Here is an 18113-nt window from a genome sequence, read left to right on the forward strand (position 1 = left end):
ACAAACACCGTTTATGATCTGAAAGGTCATATGGTTTCTAACAACATGTCCACGGATTCCTTTTGCTTTGATTTTCTCCTTATCTTCTAAAATGTAAGCGTAGGACTTTGCACGGAGAGCACAAAACTCTCTCATAATACGTCCATCGGTTTCATCAGAAAATAGCCCAGGAATCTTCTTTCTCTCAGCAATGTAACACGGGTGGTCACGGGGTAGATTTGCAGTGTCCATTCGATTCAACAAGTTTGGATTGTTCGACAGATCATTGTAAAATTCATCAGTTTGAATATAGTACACCAATGAATGTAAAATAATAAATTAAATTAATAAAAGTATACCAATGAAACTAAAATAATAAATTAATAATAATAATAATTTACCTGTATCTGTATACATGAGCTCAATTTTATCATCATAATGTTTCTGCATTACGTTATAGTGATAGTCATACATTAAATACTTGGAAATTTCCAGCACTGCAAAACCTGATAAAAAATTTAAAATATTAATATAATAATAAAAAATTTAAAATAAATGTAATTTACCTAAAGGTTAGGTTTACCTAAAGGCTTACAAAAATCAATGATTTTGTTTTCTAATGCAACTGCATTTAGAGTTTCATTGTATGTAGTACAGTGTTTGAATGTTGACTGATTTATCAGTTTTTGTAAACGACGATCACTAGACACCAGTTCCATTTTTATTCTTTTCCGCATAGACTCCATGGTTTTCCCAAAAACCGCATTATTTAAAAGTTTGAAAAAGTCTTTCTCAAAGTCATTTGCTGCTTTTTTTCGCATCTCTGTGTTTAGTGCTATGTATGGAGCCAGCCATGGCGATTGATTAAACTGAAGTACTCTATGAACCTATAATAAAAAATAATTATATTATAAATGTAAAATAAAAACATTTATACATTTACTTTTTCAACTATGAGTCCATTGTCTATAGCTTGTTGGAGGTTTCGGTAATGAATAATATAGTTTTTTTTCGACTGAAGTATTGCCATGAGTTTTTTAACTTTTGAACCAGCTGGGATACCGTTTTGTGGTAGGAAAGGTAAGTCGTTGTGTTGATCGTGGAGTTCTTTCGGATAAGTAATGTCAACTTCATATATCCGTCCGATGGGTGATGTATCGTTCAAATCATTCAGCCCTTCTAGTTTAGGTTCAACCACTTAAAACCACCATAGGGCATGTGTTGTGACATTGCCCAACCGTACAGATTATTACCTAAAAAAAATAATTAATATTAAAAAATAATTAAAATATATGTATATGTATACTTACAATCTTGATAAATTAACCATGATTTGGGCTTTGTTGGATCATAATCTGGGATCTTTTCATTATTAGCTTTAGCATACCTCATACTTGCTTGTGTCAAACCGCCTCGAATACCTATAAAAAATGTATATATTATATATATGTACATTTTTATATATAATTATTATAATTACCCTTTTCAATCATCAACAGCATATCATACTCTGTGAGTAACTCTAATTTGACTCTGGTATATTTTAACATACAATCAAAGGAGAATCCTGGTGCTGTATAGTAAAAAGATGGGTCCAAACAGTATGTGGTTAAACATAGGTCTCTGAAGTTCTCAAACACGTAAGCCAGCAATAAAACATCAATTTTCAGATATAGATCACTGTATTCACCCAAAGTCTTGCATCCAAAGTGACTCCAAACAGTTTTTGCATGTTCATAATTTTCTTCTTGTATATTTGATTCTGTTAGTGTACTGTAGAAATCTGCTTTATCTGGTAAATTGGTTTGCTCCAGCTTGTTCCAACCATCCGTATACTCATAAGGGTAAACACCTTTACGAGTAACGAGTGGCAAGTCTGCGGTATTAAAATAAAACTTTTCGAACCCTGGTGTTAATAAATTTTCCGAGAGTGTTGATAAACTTGAAGCCATAAATCTTAATGTGTCGATGAACCGTATTGAAAAGTTGTTGGAAACGTGTTTTGAAAATGAAATGAATTTTTCTTCACTGTTTGGTATTACAGAAATTCTTTTCACATCGATACCGAGTTCAGTTACAATAAAATGTACATCATAATTCGATAAATTGTGAAAAAAACATGGTACAAAATTGGTGTTTGAAGCTTGAGGTTGCAGGTATTACACAATGTTTGTCGAATTTACCCGATAAGTGACAGTGATCAGCAACTTTATGGTTTCCCACAGAGAAACCGTTTTTACATTAATTACAAGTCTTACATAAATTATGTGCTTGTTGTTGTTCTGTAGTAAAGGTTATTGGTATGTTGGTTTGTAGTAATTTTTCAATGTTTTCAACTATTTCAACGATACTCTTCACAAAATGTTCACCCACATTCTGATTATCTTCATTGCCACAAAAAATTATAGGTGAAGTTGGAATATTAAATTGTTCAAGCAGTTCTGCGGAAACGTCGTTATTTGCTTTAACCATAAAACCATAAATCATGGCCTCGCGTTTTTGAATAGCTTTTGTATTGTTCCCACATTTTTCATCGGATTTTCTTAGTAGTGCTTCAAAATCAGCATATATAACTATCGGATGTCGTTGAGTTTTTTTCCATGCGTCGAATTCTAACATCGATCCGGGGGTAGGCATTCGAGGTAAAATTGGTTTGTGTGTTCCGCATATTAACTTGTGTTTCTCAAATCGTATGCGTTCATTTAATTCATATTTATTAATATTTAGAGGTTCGAACGATGTAAAGCACCGTTTACAAAATACAGCACGTCCATTATGTCGGGTTTTCTGTGATCGCACAAGTCGGGAAAAATTAGAGATGTAGGTAAAATGAGAATTTTCATCATCGGTTATTAGTAACAAGTCGAAATGATCTGTTTTTTCTTCATCTACCACCTTCAGTGGAAACACTTCATATTTTGGAAATTTTTGCGGTGGTTGAAAATGTTTTTCGAGTCCGTAAACATTGACAGTTACGTTAGGATTATTTTTTTCGAAAATGTTAACCTGATGTAATTTTGTCGGGAACGTGAGACCGGAAAAATTATATTTTTCTTCGTGCGTTGTATAATTTTCTATACGTTGTTTATTTGAACCTGTAACGTGTTTTGCTAATATAGCCCATTTGAAGCACTGTTGGTCTGAGTTTTGCGGGTTGATTATAGCTTTTTTCTTTTCGATGAAGTCCGGTAACGGAATATAAGATGAAGCGCTCATAGGCGTATATTGATAAACTCCTAATAATATTCCGTCAATACACTGTAGCGTATAACCACTTCCCTTGCTAGAATATTCGTCTTGTTCAGCCATTAGTTTTATAATACCTTCTTCAACAATTTCCCGTACACCAGTTTCGGAAAAAATTGGTCTAGCTGAGGTCTTAAATGAACGGTTCTCTATTGAATTATCAACATTCGGAATATTGTATGTAGCTTCCAGCTTTAAATTAAACTAATTAAAAAATTCAATATAGTTTTGAATGTTTTCGATATTTTTTGCGTAATACTATACGACTTTTCTATTTGCAGAAGACGAAATTTCTATAAAGCCGGGAGACTGTACAAGAAGTAAACGTGCTTTTTTAGCATTTGCTGCTTCGTTTGAATTTTCCTTATGATATGAGCGCTTATGACCATTGCGAGATTGAACTGAAAAAAAAATACTATTGTATTGCTAAAAACTATGGAAATGCATGTAACAGTTTGAAAATCTATAAAGTTTTTAATGAGAAAGAAAAGATAAATTGTTGTTAGAAATATAAACGTTTTTAGTAAAAATACCTGAAGAAAAATAAAGAATTTAAAAATAAAATATTGGTGATGTGTTTATCATATGGAAAATACGATTTTTAAAAATATACATAAATAAAATGAAGTAGGTAGTAATATAGGCTGGTGTTCGTAATGGTTTATTAAGATCTTTAGATAAATAGTATGCCTATTTATGTTTTTATTGGTATTATATATTAAATGTGTATATGTTTTTCATAAAAATAAGGTATTCATGTTTTATTATTATATATTATGTATAATATGATCAAATATATTTATTAAAATATCTGTTTATACTTAAAAGTATAATAAATTAAAATTATTTATGTATGTTTTAATAGCGTTATGATAATAATCGTATGGAAATATTATCAATTAATATATTACTGCATGAATTTATCAAAATTATTGAACAATTTTATGAACATTTTCAACATATATACATATATATATATATCATCTTAACGAGATTAACTATAATTATGGGATTTATCAGGATTTTATCTAAATTATTATATGTTTTCCATGATTTTATACAACTTTGTATATTTTATTAATTGTTCTATTTTTTTAAAATAAAAAATAAGAACCTATGTTATATATATTATAAAGTTATGAATAATATATTTACCATCATAATCGTAAATTTGTTCAGCTGGTTTAAAAAAAATCTTGAATTTCTCGCTTGGTTATGATTGGTTGTTGTTGGATTATAATATCTGAACCTGAAAATAGTATTATTTATTATTAATTTGATTATGAATATTTTATCTAATAAATTTGTAAATTTTTATTGTGAAAAAAAATTCTTATGATGTTTTTCTTTTTTACATATGATGAGGTTATCTCTTCGCGTGAATATTTCTGAGCAAATACTGCATACGATTTTAGTGGGTGATTCGTGTAACTTGGCATGTCTATGTAGATTTTTGATCAATGTAAAGGCTTTATCGCATACACTACACGAAATCATGATTATGTTTAAAACTGAAGAGCACTAGTCGAACTCGCGAAACAAGACTGTACCCTTCAACGAATATATGGGTAATGAATTATAGAAATTGTACTTTAAATAACAGTATGAAATAGTTAGGAACTTAGGAACTCTGAATTAACACGATTTGACACTTGAAGGGTAGTACATGGACTGATTTCATTTTGCTTCATGCACTACTTTTTTATTCACCGACAATACTCGAATATGACTGCAGGTCTGTACAGGTTTGTTTTTGGAACGGACTTGGTGACAGGGATACCACATCCTTCATTATGGGTTTGTTATGGACAATGTATGTTTGAAAAGGTTTAATGTATGTGAAGCTGTTATGTGTGTGTGAAACATTCCTATACATAACGTATGATTTAGCTAGGTGCTTATTCGTAAATGAATAAAATAGGTATCGATATGTTAACTATATATAATATGTTTGGTTGTTGTGTATGTACATATGTATGACGTATGTGTGCGTGTGTGTGTGTGATGTAAGATTACTTATGTAATATGTGTGTGTACTGCGTTTAGTATGTATGTAATGGTAAATATGTTATGTGTGTGTGTAAATAAAAGGGGAAGAAATATAATTGATTGGGAAGGGGAAAAATATTTGATGGTCAGGTGTTATATTTAGTCGAAATCAGAATATTATATATATTATTTTTCTTCAAAAGGTAGGGGGTTTGAAGGAGAAGGTATAAAATATATGCCGGTTACGTGTAGGATCTGGTGATGGTGTTGGGTTTATGCGTGTTGCAGGTTGCCTATATTGAGTAATTAATACAAGTTTGGGAGGAGCTGTGTAGTTGTTGCCTATACAGGCCATGCCTATCCTTTTACATGTAAATTTAAGGGGGAAGAGGTCTAGAACTCTCATTTTACACCTACTACTAATAATATTTAAATATAATAATAAATCACATAAGACTGAGCCCAATACACGTTCTAAATTATCAGTAGAAACAGAAGCTATAATATAGCTTTAATAAAGCATAACATTTATAGGTAATTCCTAAATTACATAGGTACAGGTTGGAGTGGCTCGCATGACAACCGGAACAATGCTTGGTGTTTAGTTCTGGTGTAATGAAAATAATTATAATATATTTTGCTAGTTTGATTGACTATAGTAATAACAAACACAAAACAAAAATGGATGGTGTGAACACGAATTATAAATAGTAAATACGCGATGTCACCATATTATTATCATATTTCTTACGTAATTTAGAGCTCTTGTACACTAGACACTTTGTCGCCGGCGACTATTGTCTGTAAAGAATTGGGCGATTAAAAATATATATAGATATTTATAGAAGCGTTCGCACGAGACACACAGATAAGGAATCAGTGTCCCGTCGTCTTTTCCCATCTAGTAACTGGACACTTAGGGCCAGTATTACAATCATGAGTTATACTCTGATCAGTGTTTAACGGTCTGTAAGATGAAATAACCAGTATTACAAATTCCGGTCCACTCTGTAATTGACCGTCAGTTACCGGTTACGCTTACCAAACGATATCGGCTGGTTACAAAATGTGATGAACCGTTAAAGTATCTGATTGGTTGTTAATTTTTGTTTTTTTGTGATTATTTTGATATCATTATCATTCTTGATTATTTTTCAAAAAAACCATCTACACTGTGCCGCGAACAAAATTATTTAATTTTGTTTTCGGTTTTCTTGTCTATGGTTTTCGATATAATATTATATATTTTACATATTACTTTTTTTTAACTATGGATGGCGGATGCACAAGACTATATGGATTTTGATGACGACTATTCCGATACCGAAGAAAGTGATGAAGCAATCGATGATTTTGAGCATTTAGCGGAACTTGTAGCTTTCCCTAGGCGTGCTAAAATTATTCGTAAGCGACCTGATCATTTTAAAGTATGGAGAGATGATGAGTTTTTGAATAGGTTTCGTTTGAACAAAGATACTGTCAAGTTTATTCTACGTATAATAGAATCAAAAATCGTATCACAAACCAGTAGGTAAGTGTGTATTAAAATAGTATATTATTTAGGTTTGATCTATTTTAAAAAAAAGTATAGTGTTGTAGGGAAAGAGTAGGGTATGCTGTTTCTATATAATTATTACTTATTAGTTATACCCTTTTTTTCTAATTATTATTATAATTTATAGGTATTACATTTATTACTCCATTACAAATAAGTGTCGATAAAATTTGTTTAACTAATACTTGAAAATGTAATACAAAGTTCCTCATAAGTTATTCTTATAGTGATTAAAAAATTATAAGAATACATAGGCACAATTTTTTTTTATTAGCATTTGAAGTTCAAATTTTGACGAAAATTCGTCAAAATTATGAATATTTGCGTAGTATTTATGAAAGTTTAAAATTCAAAATATTCTATAATGACTACGAGTTTAATGAAAAATGGTATAGCTCTATGCCATCTTGCTAAAAGCTCTGTATTCTAAATAACATATGTAACAAATAATTAAATAAGAAAATTATTATTCATAAATAAAGTTAAGATATTTTGTTTTTTTTTTTACTTAACTAAACTTTTATTTTTTAATTCAATTGATTTTTGTTGTTTGACATCTAAAGCATAACCATTATACACCCTGGTACTTAAACAGCACTTAACCATTTTTAATGTTTAGGTAAAAAAAATAAAAAATACAAATTACTCTGGTTTTATGTATAATTATTATATTTAAATAACCAAACAAATACAAAATAATAATACAAATTATTTGAAACCTTATCATTGTATATATTGTCTATTTATAAATTTAATATTTTGATGAATTCAATAATAAATAATCATATGGAAATCATCTATGTCCATGTGTTTAATAGCTAATTATAATAATACATTTGTTTTTTATTATTGAACCAATTTTAACCAATAGGATCCCCCTAATTCTGTATATATGTTTTAGATCTGATCTAAATCATAAAGTAATAAATTATTTGCAAGGAATAATAAATCATGTTTAATTCGAAAAACATACATAATTCCTATCATATATAGTATAATAATACTACATGTCTACATGCTATAATTGTAAAATGTAGCCCTCTAATCTAACGACGTGCTCCTGGTGGCAGAATAACCGTGCGACTTTTGTCGGGCCACTTTATAAACGGGCGGCTCATAGGAGTTTGGTCTCCTTATCTCTAATCTTCATGGTTTGAACATTATAATCTATACAGTGGTACCAATATGTAATTTAAAATTTTCGAAAATAATGTTATATTATTATACATTTATAGTTTATACATTATAGGTAGGTACGTGATATTTGAATATTTCACTGACAGTCGCTATGCTCAAATTATTTATATAGTGTACCTACATTGTGATTATCAAAAATCAAAAAATTTAGTTAATTGTAATGGTATAGACTTATAATATTATATTATATTTATATAATAACCTATAATACCTCTCATTTCGTCAAGGTATGTTTACTTTTTAAATTTAAATTTGTTTAATAGTGGTTTCTGGTAATCTGGTTGTGAATGGAATATTAATTGTAGCCTGCATGTGTGATTTTTTTATTTTATTATTATTATTTTTTTTTCATTGAAATTGTTTTGTCGAAATAAAATATATTTTGGCCAATAAATTATAAATGTCCAACTCCAACTGATGTGATTATGGGCAACTTTACTATGGACTAGATATTTCAATGCAATAATTGAAATAGCACAATGTATAGATAAGTATTATTAACAATGTTATACACTTTTCGGTGAGAACTTTATTGGTATACATTGAGAGTTACAATTTTTGACACATTTGTCTTTGACTTACTAATTAACATAATTCACCTACATTTTTAGGTCCTATAACCCTGAGGAAGCAGATTTAAAAAAGTGTACTTATTTATTGGTGCATGTCTGCATACGTGATGCTGGCTAACATATCTGCCTGCTTCAACCAGAAACTCATTCACAACCAACTAGTCAACGTATAATAAGAACAGGTACTATAACATTTTGTAATTTTTATAGGTAGAATTTTTTTTTTTTTTAATGATCCATGATGAATGTAGATAGATAGGTAGGATGTAAAAAAAACTAAAACGATTTTTTTTTTTTTTTTTTTATTCAAAACTTATTAGTTGACGGTCCTCCTCCACCTCCATTTGATTGTCTGCTTTGTTCTACAACAGAATTAGATAACATTTTGTATTTACTATAGTTTTATGAATAGTGTTTATATGATAGGCATATAGTCAAATCAGGCATTTTATTAAATTACATTTTTATATAATTTCACTACCATCACTAATGGTTTTTTTTTATATAAAATATAAATTAATTATAGTCGGGAGCACGAAAAATGAGCGATGGCCCCCGCGACCCGTTGTTAGTACCCACTGCTGTAGGCATTGGTTCTCAGCATTGTACTATCACGCTGCGCTGTCGGGCTAACCTAGCCGGGTTTAATAGTTTGATAACCACTTTACAAAAACTGCCGCTTGGAACATGACGGGCAGCGCTCATTTTTCGTGCTCCCGACTGTAGTACCTAATAATTAATAGAAAATATCGTTGTATTTTTTAATTTCTTAAAATAATTTAACTAAATGTCTAGACTGGTAGTGAAATTGAATAAATAAAAAAAAAAGATGGGCAAGTGGGTACCGTTCTGCTGTACATTAGGGGGTGGGGTTGATTTCGGATTAGGGTAGGTTAAATTTGAATGCAATGATAGGTATCATTGTATACGAAAAACGATTCTGAACGAAGATGATTTGACAAAGCTGACAGCCTAGGATATAATTTCCAGTGGTTAATGAAAAAGGTGGTTTATGTTTTAATGGCCTGAATACACCAAAATTTAAGTTCTTTTATAATTATTGTAAGCTTAACTTATAAAAAATCTTGTATTTAATTTTCAACTCTTAGCTACTTATACAAACATTTTTATGAATTATACCTACAAAATAATTTGCAAATATTCATAATTTTGACGAATTTTCGTCAAAATTTGAACTTCAAATGCTAATAAAAAAAAATTGTGCCTATGTATTCTTATAATTTTTTAATCACTATAAGAATAACATATGAGGAACTTTATATAAAATTTTCAAGTATTTTGATATGGCCAAAAAAATTTTATCGACACATAAAAAAACAATTTTCAGAAAACTTGAAAATTTCAGTTGTCTATAAATAGCTCAAAAAAAGTCAAAATATTTTGAAAATTAAATCACGTAAAGAAAACGCGAATCTTAATAACTGGTAAAATTTTCAAGTATCTATGACTTATACTTTTTGAATAATAACAAATATTTAAAATCGTTTGGGATAAATCGTTGTCGTTACGCTATTTCGTAAAAATTTCAAATTCAAACGCACATAAAATTTTTCCTATAATGATGTTATGAATTTTTTCTATAGCTACTTGAAGGAAAACTTATGGAAAACTTAGTGTTATAATTTTAATCCTTAGTTATGAACACAAAAAACTTTATGATTTTTCAACTTCAAAATTACTTGCAAATTTTCCCGTTTTCGACAGATTTCGTAAAAATTTGAACTTATAAAACTTATAAAAAAAATTGTAACTAACGATTTTTAATTTTTTTTAGCTACAATAAAAACAACTCATAAGGAACCTTGTATTAAATTTCAAAACTTTGGTCGTCCAACAATTTTTTATCGACACTTTAAAAAAAATTTCTCAAAAAAATCGAAAAATCCTATTTTTTTTTTTTTTTTTATGAACATCAGTGATATTCGGAATTTTTTTGGGAGAGAGGGTGGTTGTTTAGTTACATTACAAAAAAAATCCTTAATAAATACACATTTAATGTTTGGTTGCAAATATTTGAGAGTCTGAATGTAGTGGAATGTATTTTGATATTGTGTGGTTATGAAAACCAAAAGTGAGCCATTTTAGTTATTTCAATCATGGGCGTCCATAGGTAACATTTTAGGGGGGGGGGGGGTGTCAAAATAAAAAAATTCTCAAATGTCAGTTAATAAAGATAATAATAATATTATGGTAATATTTATTGAGCTACAAGTCCATAATATTTTTTGACCAGGTGGGCAAGTGCCCTATCTTGCCCCCCCAATGGGCGCCCATGATTTCAATTAAATTGCAATATCAATAATTGCACTATCATATACCTATTATTTAATTAACTATAGAGTAATTTAATATTTCCTAAAGTTTGAACTTTTCTCTTGGATATTCCACTGATAAAAAAATTAATTGAAGACATTGGTTTGATTATAATTAACAGAACTTAGTATAAATATTATTATATTTAAATATTCGATATGTGCATAGTGATATTTAAGTATTAAAAAAAAACTTACTAATTTGCTCTTGCGTTTATTGAGGACCTCTCTCAGGTCCTTTGTTGTAGTTTTCTAAAATTTAAAAAATTGTATTATTAAAATAATCATATTCAAATTGCACCTAGTCAGAAAATTGTTTTATTGAATTCAATAATTACCGGCTTGCGTATTTTGCAAATGTAGGTACACTCAGAACCGGGTTCCTCTGATTGGTCCAATTTGAATTGCCGCTATTATTATTATTATTATTAATTATTATTTTATTATCACCATTAATGATATTATTTACGAACTAACTTCCAAAACTCAGCGTTGTTCAATCAAAATGATAATATGCGTTCCAAAACACAACAATTGAAAAATGTTTTATAGTTGGATCTTGTTCCAAAATTCAGCGTTACCAACAAGATTTCAATCGGATCCAATGTAAAATTTTATTGATTTCTCTGATTGATATTTATTATCAGTAGACAGTATTATGATAACAGAATATTTTTTTTCAGTCGATCTCTTAAGGATTTGTTTTATTTTTGAATTTGTATTTTATAGTATTGTTGTCAATTAATTAAATTATTAACTAATAACTATAAATTTACTATTGATTAATAATAAACTACGTAATTAATTTTATTTATATCATATCTGAAAATGCTGAAATTCATTGGTTTCGTTCAATATGAAGGAGTTGGACGTGTGTGGTCTGCAGATAAGCTCAAAATACTGTGTAATGTAGAAAATGGCAAGTATACTTTTTCATGTTCTTACAATCTTACATCAATAAATATATTTATGAATTCAAATTTATATAGCTTTTAATATTTTATTAGATGATGGTATCCAACAAAATATTATGATGGATGTTAACATTTTAATTAGTAATGGGATCAATGTTGAAGAAAGTCCAGTAAGGTGTACTAATTCACCAAGCATTGTCCAGGACGACGAACATTCTTTTGTCGATAACACTAAAGGTAAATTAAAATCACTAATATCACTTATAAGCACTTAAAACCTCACAGTTTATTATACCATTGATTGTTTTTAGCTTTAGAATGAGATATACATAGTTGATAATAAATTATAAAAATTAAAAGACTTTCAGCTCCTTAATAAGCATAGCCTCCATAAGCGCAATTTTAAATTAGATGGGGAGGGGGGGGGGTTGAATATATTAAAGGCAAGCAGATCCTTACAAATTACAATAATATTGCATTTTAAAATTGTATGTCCTAGATTTCTGGTTGGGATAAGCCCTCCTTAGCCCCTCCCCTATTTGCCCCAATGATAGTCTGTTATGAGGGGTTGTATGTAAGTTTAGTTAAAAAACAATTTAAGAATTGAATAAATTAATGACAAAGATACTCATTATAGTATTATATGATTAATTATAAATTGATTGTTATAAAATTAACATTTTTTTATATATAATTTTAGAACATTTACATTATTTATAAATATTATAAATATTAATGTTAAGTTATCTACTTAGTTTTAATACTTAATTCCACTATGGCATTTATCTTAATATATAAACCAAAGTTGGCGTACAGATATAGCATATTATTACCTCAGAAAGGTATTAAACTTACAAAAATAAATATCCTAATTTATTTTTCAGATGCATTTATATGGAACAAAAATCTTGTGACTTTGCTCATTGAAACACGAATTGAAATGGACACTTCCTTTCAAGGGAACAAATTCAAAAAAAATGTATTATGGACGAAAGTTGCTGAAAAGTTAAATACATCTTTTCCAAACTATGCACCTGTCAGTGCCGATAAATGTGATTCCAAATGGAGAAATCTCTGGGTTACCTACAAAGCTAACGTAAAGAAATCACATTTATCAGGAAGAGACAGTGTCACCTGGGAATACTATGATGTTCTTGATGAACAATTTGGAAAAAAACCAAATGTACGGCCTCCTCCAAGTACCTTAATTAGTACACTAAATTCATCTTATACTTCTAATGAAGATGATCACCATTTAGAATCCCTTGATAATACACTTGATAAATCTCCTGGTCAATCTGATAATATAACAAATAATAATATTACAGTTAGAGAAACTAGGCAAGAAAATTATAAAAGATTAAAGACTGGGTATGGTATGGCTGATTATATAAATTTGAAGAAGAAAGAAATTGAATATCAAAACGAAATTCAAAAAAAACTATTGCACCTCAAAGAAAGAGAGGTAGATGCATTGTGCACAATGTCTCAAGCTCTCAATACTATGGCTGATAAAGCAAGCAACATATGATTTTCTTAGTTTGAACAATTACCCTATTAGTTATTGTATATATTTTATTTTTATTTAAATTTTCTAAATCATAAGTCTGATTTATAAAGTAGTAAACGTGTATTTTAATTTTTATTTAGATTATCTAAATCAAAAGTCTGATTCACAAGATCTCAATTCTATTATTATTATGTTGATTCATACTAATCTCAATTATGTTTTTAATATATATAATTTTAGAAATGATATTAATTACCCTAACAGTTATATGATGTATTTTATTTTTATTTAGTTTTTAATAAATCTAAGTCTGATTTATAAAGCAGTAAACGTTAGTTATTCTAATATTATTATATTCATTCATACTAATCTCAATTATGTTTTTAATATATATAATTTTAGAAATGATATTAATTACCCTAACAGTTATATGATGTATTTTATTTTTATTTAGTTTTTAATAAATCTAAGTCTGATTTATAAAGCAGTAAACGTTAGTTATTCTAATATTATTATATTCATTCATAAAAATCTCAATTATGTTTTTAATACTTATAATTTTAGAAATGATATTAATTACCCTATCAGTTATATTATGTATTTTATTTTTATTTAGTTTTTAATAAATCTAAGTCTGATTTATAAAGCAGTAAACGTTAGTTATTCTAATATTATTATATTCATTCATAAAAATCTCAATTATGTTTTTAATACTTATAATTTTAGAAATTTCATTTTAACATTTTATTTTATTTTTAATTTTACCCATAAACCCTTAAAAAAAAGGAATCATTGAAAAATCAATAAATACATCACTACACAGGGAATTTAAAAGGTATAATGTAAATAGTAAATCACATATGATTTTAGTTTTTACTAATATACTGCAATATAATTAATTTTATAGCTTATTTATTTAATTTGTAAATAATCAGTTTAAATTATAAAAAAACATTTTATTCAAACAATTAAAACAACAAAAATGTATAGAACAATATAAGTTTCATTATAAATTCCAAACTAAATATCTTCATATTACTACCAACAATGAGACCATTCTGTTAGTTGATTATTCATAATGTAGTTATCTTTGAACGACTACTCCACCATAAATTCTACGTTTTGACAATGTCTCAATGGTCCAAGTGTTGGTGATTGGGTTGTAGCTACAGAATACCAAACTCCATCACTTGGTCTATGAACCTCAAGACTTTTAATATGCACTGTTCCATCATAGCCGCCAATAGCATACATAACACCGTCCATGACTCCTACATCAACACCATTGCGACATACAGACATTTCTGAAACTGGTCTCCATGTGTCAAGAACAAGATCATAACATTCCACAGATTTAAACTGTAATGAACAATCCAGACCTCCTACCTATAACTCAATTAAATTATATGTATTACAAATTTCAAATGAATTAATAGTATATTTATAAATGATTATTGAGTACACCAACACCCAAACCATTAAATAATTTAGAATATTTATTTTTAACAGTGGAATTTGTTTCTTTCAAATTTACCAACTATGTAATTTCATAATAAAATAATTGAGAAAAATAATTAAAACCGATTCTTAATAATATTAAAATTAAATTGTATTATATAAACTTCTACATATATCATCACGACACGTTTCTTCTTCTATTTGATTATAATCAACAGCTTCTCGTTCATTTGAATCATAACAATCTTCGACTTCAACATATTCTTCAATATCCTCCCCTAAAAAAACCATGATTGACCAACCAAGCTGACAGTACATATAATATTTTACCTTGTTTAACGCATAAGTTGTGTAGAATACAACATGCCACTGTAGTTTTAGAAACTAATGTAATATCAGTTGATTCAATTCCTTTCAAACGTCTAAAACGTCCTTTTAAACCTCCAAATGCTTGCTCAATACAAGTTCTTGAAGAAGAAAGAACTGTATTAAAAAACTTTTGTTCTGGTGGCATTAGTATAGAACGACGATAGGGTTTCATCAAATACTTTGTAAGTGGATATGCAGAATCACCTAATATATAATGCTCATTAGGTAAAAGTAATCTAGGGTTGTCTTCTAAAGCCTGATATAATGGACTATTTGAAAACACATATGCATCATGACAGGATCCAGGGAATCCTACAAAAGCATCAATAAACATTCCTAGAACAGAAAAAAAGACTATTTAGGGACCTTCTTACAATGTCCAGTTAAAGTTAACCGACCGAATTCTGCCGGTAATAAAATTTGCAATCAGTTTGTTAGCGTTAACCGGACATTGTAAAAACAGCCCTTAAACTAAACTAAATTATAATTATTATTATTATTATTATTATAATTATAATTATATTATAATATATATCATGAATAATCCTATTATTAGATTCCAAACTTAATGAGAAATGTACTGATTTTACAATCAGTCACAGGCACTGCAATTTTTCCATAAAATATATCTTTACCTGACTTCAAATGTTGTATTCTTTTAATTAATAGTTACCTTCAAAATTACAAACTGCTTGTAGATTTACACTATGGTATCTATTCCGATTAAGATAGCTATTATCTTTTATATTACCACTGATACGAATATGAGTGCAATTAATTGCAGCAAAAGCACCAGGAAAAGGAATATTTCTCAAATTTTGAAACCCTAGGGAATTACGCACTCTTTCACCTCCTAAAAATATTAATATTATGTAGTTTGGTGAGTTATGGGAGAGTTCAATTAAAATTAGATTAGAGTGTAATTGACATAATGTACCTTGAGGCCAAACTATGTATTTGTGACGAATATTGTGAATAGCATCAACGGTTGAAGTGAAAATTCTGTGAGCGCTTGATTCACTTACCCCAAACCGTTCAGCCACTGATCTAAAAGTCTCTTTTTCATTGGCTAAAACCCATAATGTTAAGAGCAAACGACGATCATTCGCAATAGGGGTTCGCCCTAAAAATGTTTCAGCTGGTGGTAATTGCATTAGCAAAAACTAATATAATAAAAATGAATAAAAAATTAGATACATTAAGTTAGAGAGTAAATATTAGGTAGGTACTTACTTCAAATGTTGATGGTAACAAGCGAAAGTGAAACTTAAATTCTGCTGGAGTCTGTCTGTAAACAGTTGCCACATAATTTTTAATTTTTTGCCTCTCCTTAAAATCACTGAGTGCTCTAGTTTTATGAAACTTTGAGAGACATTTTAGGATAAATAGTTCATCTACTTCCGACGACTTTGTTAGTATATTCGACTCAATGTTCACTCTTCTCAAACTCATAACGCATTGTATGCTCCCACAAATAATTGAGTCATTAAAACTCATACTTTAATTATTAATTAAATAATTATAATTATGAATTGTCAAACATAAATAAATTCAATTTAAATTGACTAATGATTTATAAAGCGAAATGCCGAAATGTATTAGAATATATATATTTAAAATATTTTATCAATATTGATAAGATGATAACACGGCAAAAATGTTGCAATCACATTATCATGTTCCGTAATTCAACGCAATCTAGATATTTCGGTATCCAACTACCACCAAACAGCGTTTCCATCATTGATGAATTTTGGAAGTACCCCTAATTAACTTATACCTATTATAATAATAACAATAATAATAATAATTTTAATTATTTATAAGATATATTTAGATTACTTTTATCTACACGATTAATGATAATAAGTACGTCTTACTCACAGATATATCTGTGGTCTTACTAGGTACTTTTTAACGTTACGCTTTTTTTCTTATATATTGTAATTAATTTGTAATTAATACTTATTATTACCTATTTGTTATACAACATTACAAACTATTTTATATAGGTAGTTAGTATTTATAAATAACGAAGAATCCTACAAATTGTTAAACTAGTAATAATGGTAATTCAAATATTTTACTACCTAAATGTATAAATGTATAATTGTCATACTGTCATATTATGTATTGAATAGGACATATTATACACAAAATCATTATTAGAGTATTTTGAAGGCTCCACATTTATGTTAATTGTCTCGGAATGTCTATCTTCTAAAAATGTATTGACATTACGTACATATATGGATGATAAAGATGATGCTAAAAGTTTTATTAGGGAATTTGGAAAATTTGATGATAGTTATTGGATACAAGGTAATAGGTTGAATAAAGGAAATAAAATTCAGTAAGTATATTTTATTTATGAAATTAAAAGTATAATTTATTTCAATTCAATTGAAGTTGTTAATTTTTATTACCTAGTAATTAGTATATAGTTAAGTAAGGATATAACCAATTTGAGTGTTGAAATTAATTTATTTCCTATAAGTACCTAATACCTATAGGTAAAAAAAAAATCACTATAATATTAAATTATTCATCCTGAGTGGAATGATGAATGAATATTATTTTTAAATTATATTTTTTTTTTTGTTTGTCATCATCTTTGGAGTAGTGAAATTACTTCAAAAGTCAAATCTTTCACTTTTCTAAACTATTTTTCTTATTTTGTCTAATGGGATATGAAAATCTAATTTGAAGGGCTAAAAGTAAAAAATTCATAGTGCCTAATTTTTTTATTTTATGTCATCATACATTATACAATGTATTGACTTTTATAGGTTTGTAATGCATAACAAATGGGTGTGCAGTTTTAGTTCACATAGAAAAGTGGAAAACAGTAAAAAAAACCAAAAATGTGATGCATTTATTGATATTTTGATAAAAATTGTGACAAAAGGATCTAAGAAAAATGATAAATACTTAAAAAGAGACCCTCCTCTAAACACTGTTATTAAAATTAATCCTTTTCATAGCCATAAC

General features: G+C 28.3%; 2 protein-coding genes and 1 pseudogene across 2 annotated transcripts; 1 reads left to right on the forward strand and 2 right to left on the reverse strand.

Moving 5' to 3' along the window:
- Positions 1-910: 910 nt before the first annotated feature.
- Positions 911-1371, reverse strand: LOC126554365 (uncharacterized; annotated as a pseudogene).
- A 10328-nt stretch (positions 1372-11699) lies between these two features.
- Positions 11700-13316, forward strand: LOC126554371 (uncharacterized). Its single transcript, XM_050209447.1, has 3 exons — positions 11700-11790; positions 11879-12022; positions 12670-13316. The coding sequence occupies exons 1-3, from the start codon at positions 11700-11702 to the stop codon at positions 13314-13316; spliced, it is 882 nt and encodes a 293-aa protein (XP_050065404.1).
- Positions 13317-14393: 1077 nt separating this feature from the next.
- On the reverse strand, positions 14394-16574 carry LOC114126701 (putative nuclease HARBI1). Its single transcript, XM_050209449.1, has 6 exons — positions 16356-16574; positions 16060-16285; positions 15796-15975; positions 15084-15458; positions 14970-15031; positions 14394-14681 (listed from the first exon to the last, which is right to left on the reverse strand). The coding sequence occupies exons 1-6, from the start codon at positions 16572-16574 to the stop codon at positions 14394-14396; spliced, it is 1350 nt and encodes a 449-aa protein (XP_050065406.1).
- Between the last annotated feature and the right edge of the window lie 1539 nt (positions 16575-18113).

The sequence above is a fragment of the Aphis gossypii genome, unplaced genomic scaffold, assembly GCF_020184175.1.
Source record: "Aphis gossypii isolate Hap1 unplaced genomic scaffold, ASM2018417v2 Contig00478, whole genome shotgun sequence".
NCBI lineage: Eukaryota > Metazoa > Arthropoda > Insecta > Hemiptera > Aphididae > Aphis > Aphis gossypii.

Coding starts and splice junctions, on each gene's coding strand:
- LOC126554371 (XM_050209447.1), top strand. CDS start 11,700: ATGCTGAAATTCATTGGTTTCGTTCAATATGAAGGAGTTGGACGTGTG. Junction 11,791..11,878: donor ACTGTGTAATGTAGAAAATG/GCAAGTATACTT, acceptor ATATTTTATTAG/ATGATGGTATCCAACAAAAT. Junction 12,023..12,669: donor TTTTGTCGATAACACTAAAG/GTAAATTAAAAT, acceptor TTTATTTTTCAG/ATGCATTTATATGGAACAAA.
- LOC114126701 (XM_050209449.1), bottom strand. CDS start 16,574: ATGAGTTTGAGAAGAGTGAACATTGAGTCGAATATACTAACAAAGTCG. Junction 16,286..16,355: donor TGTTACCATCAACATTTGAA/GTAAGTACCTAC, acceptor TTATTATATTAG/TTTTTGCTAATGCAATTACC. Junction 15,976..16,059: donor ATACATAGTTTGGCCTCAAG/GTACATTATGTC, acceptor TAATATTTTTAG/GAGGTGAAAGAGTGCGTAAT.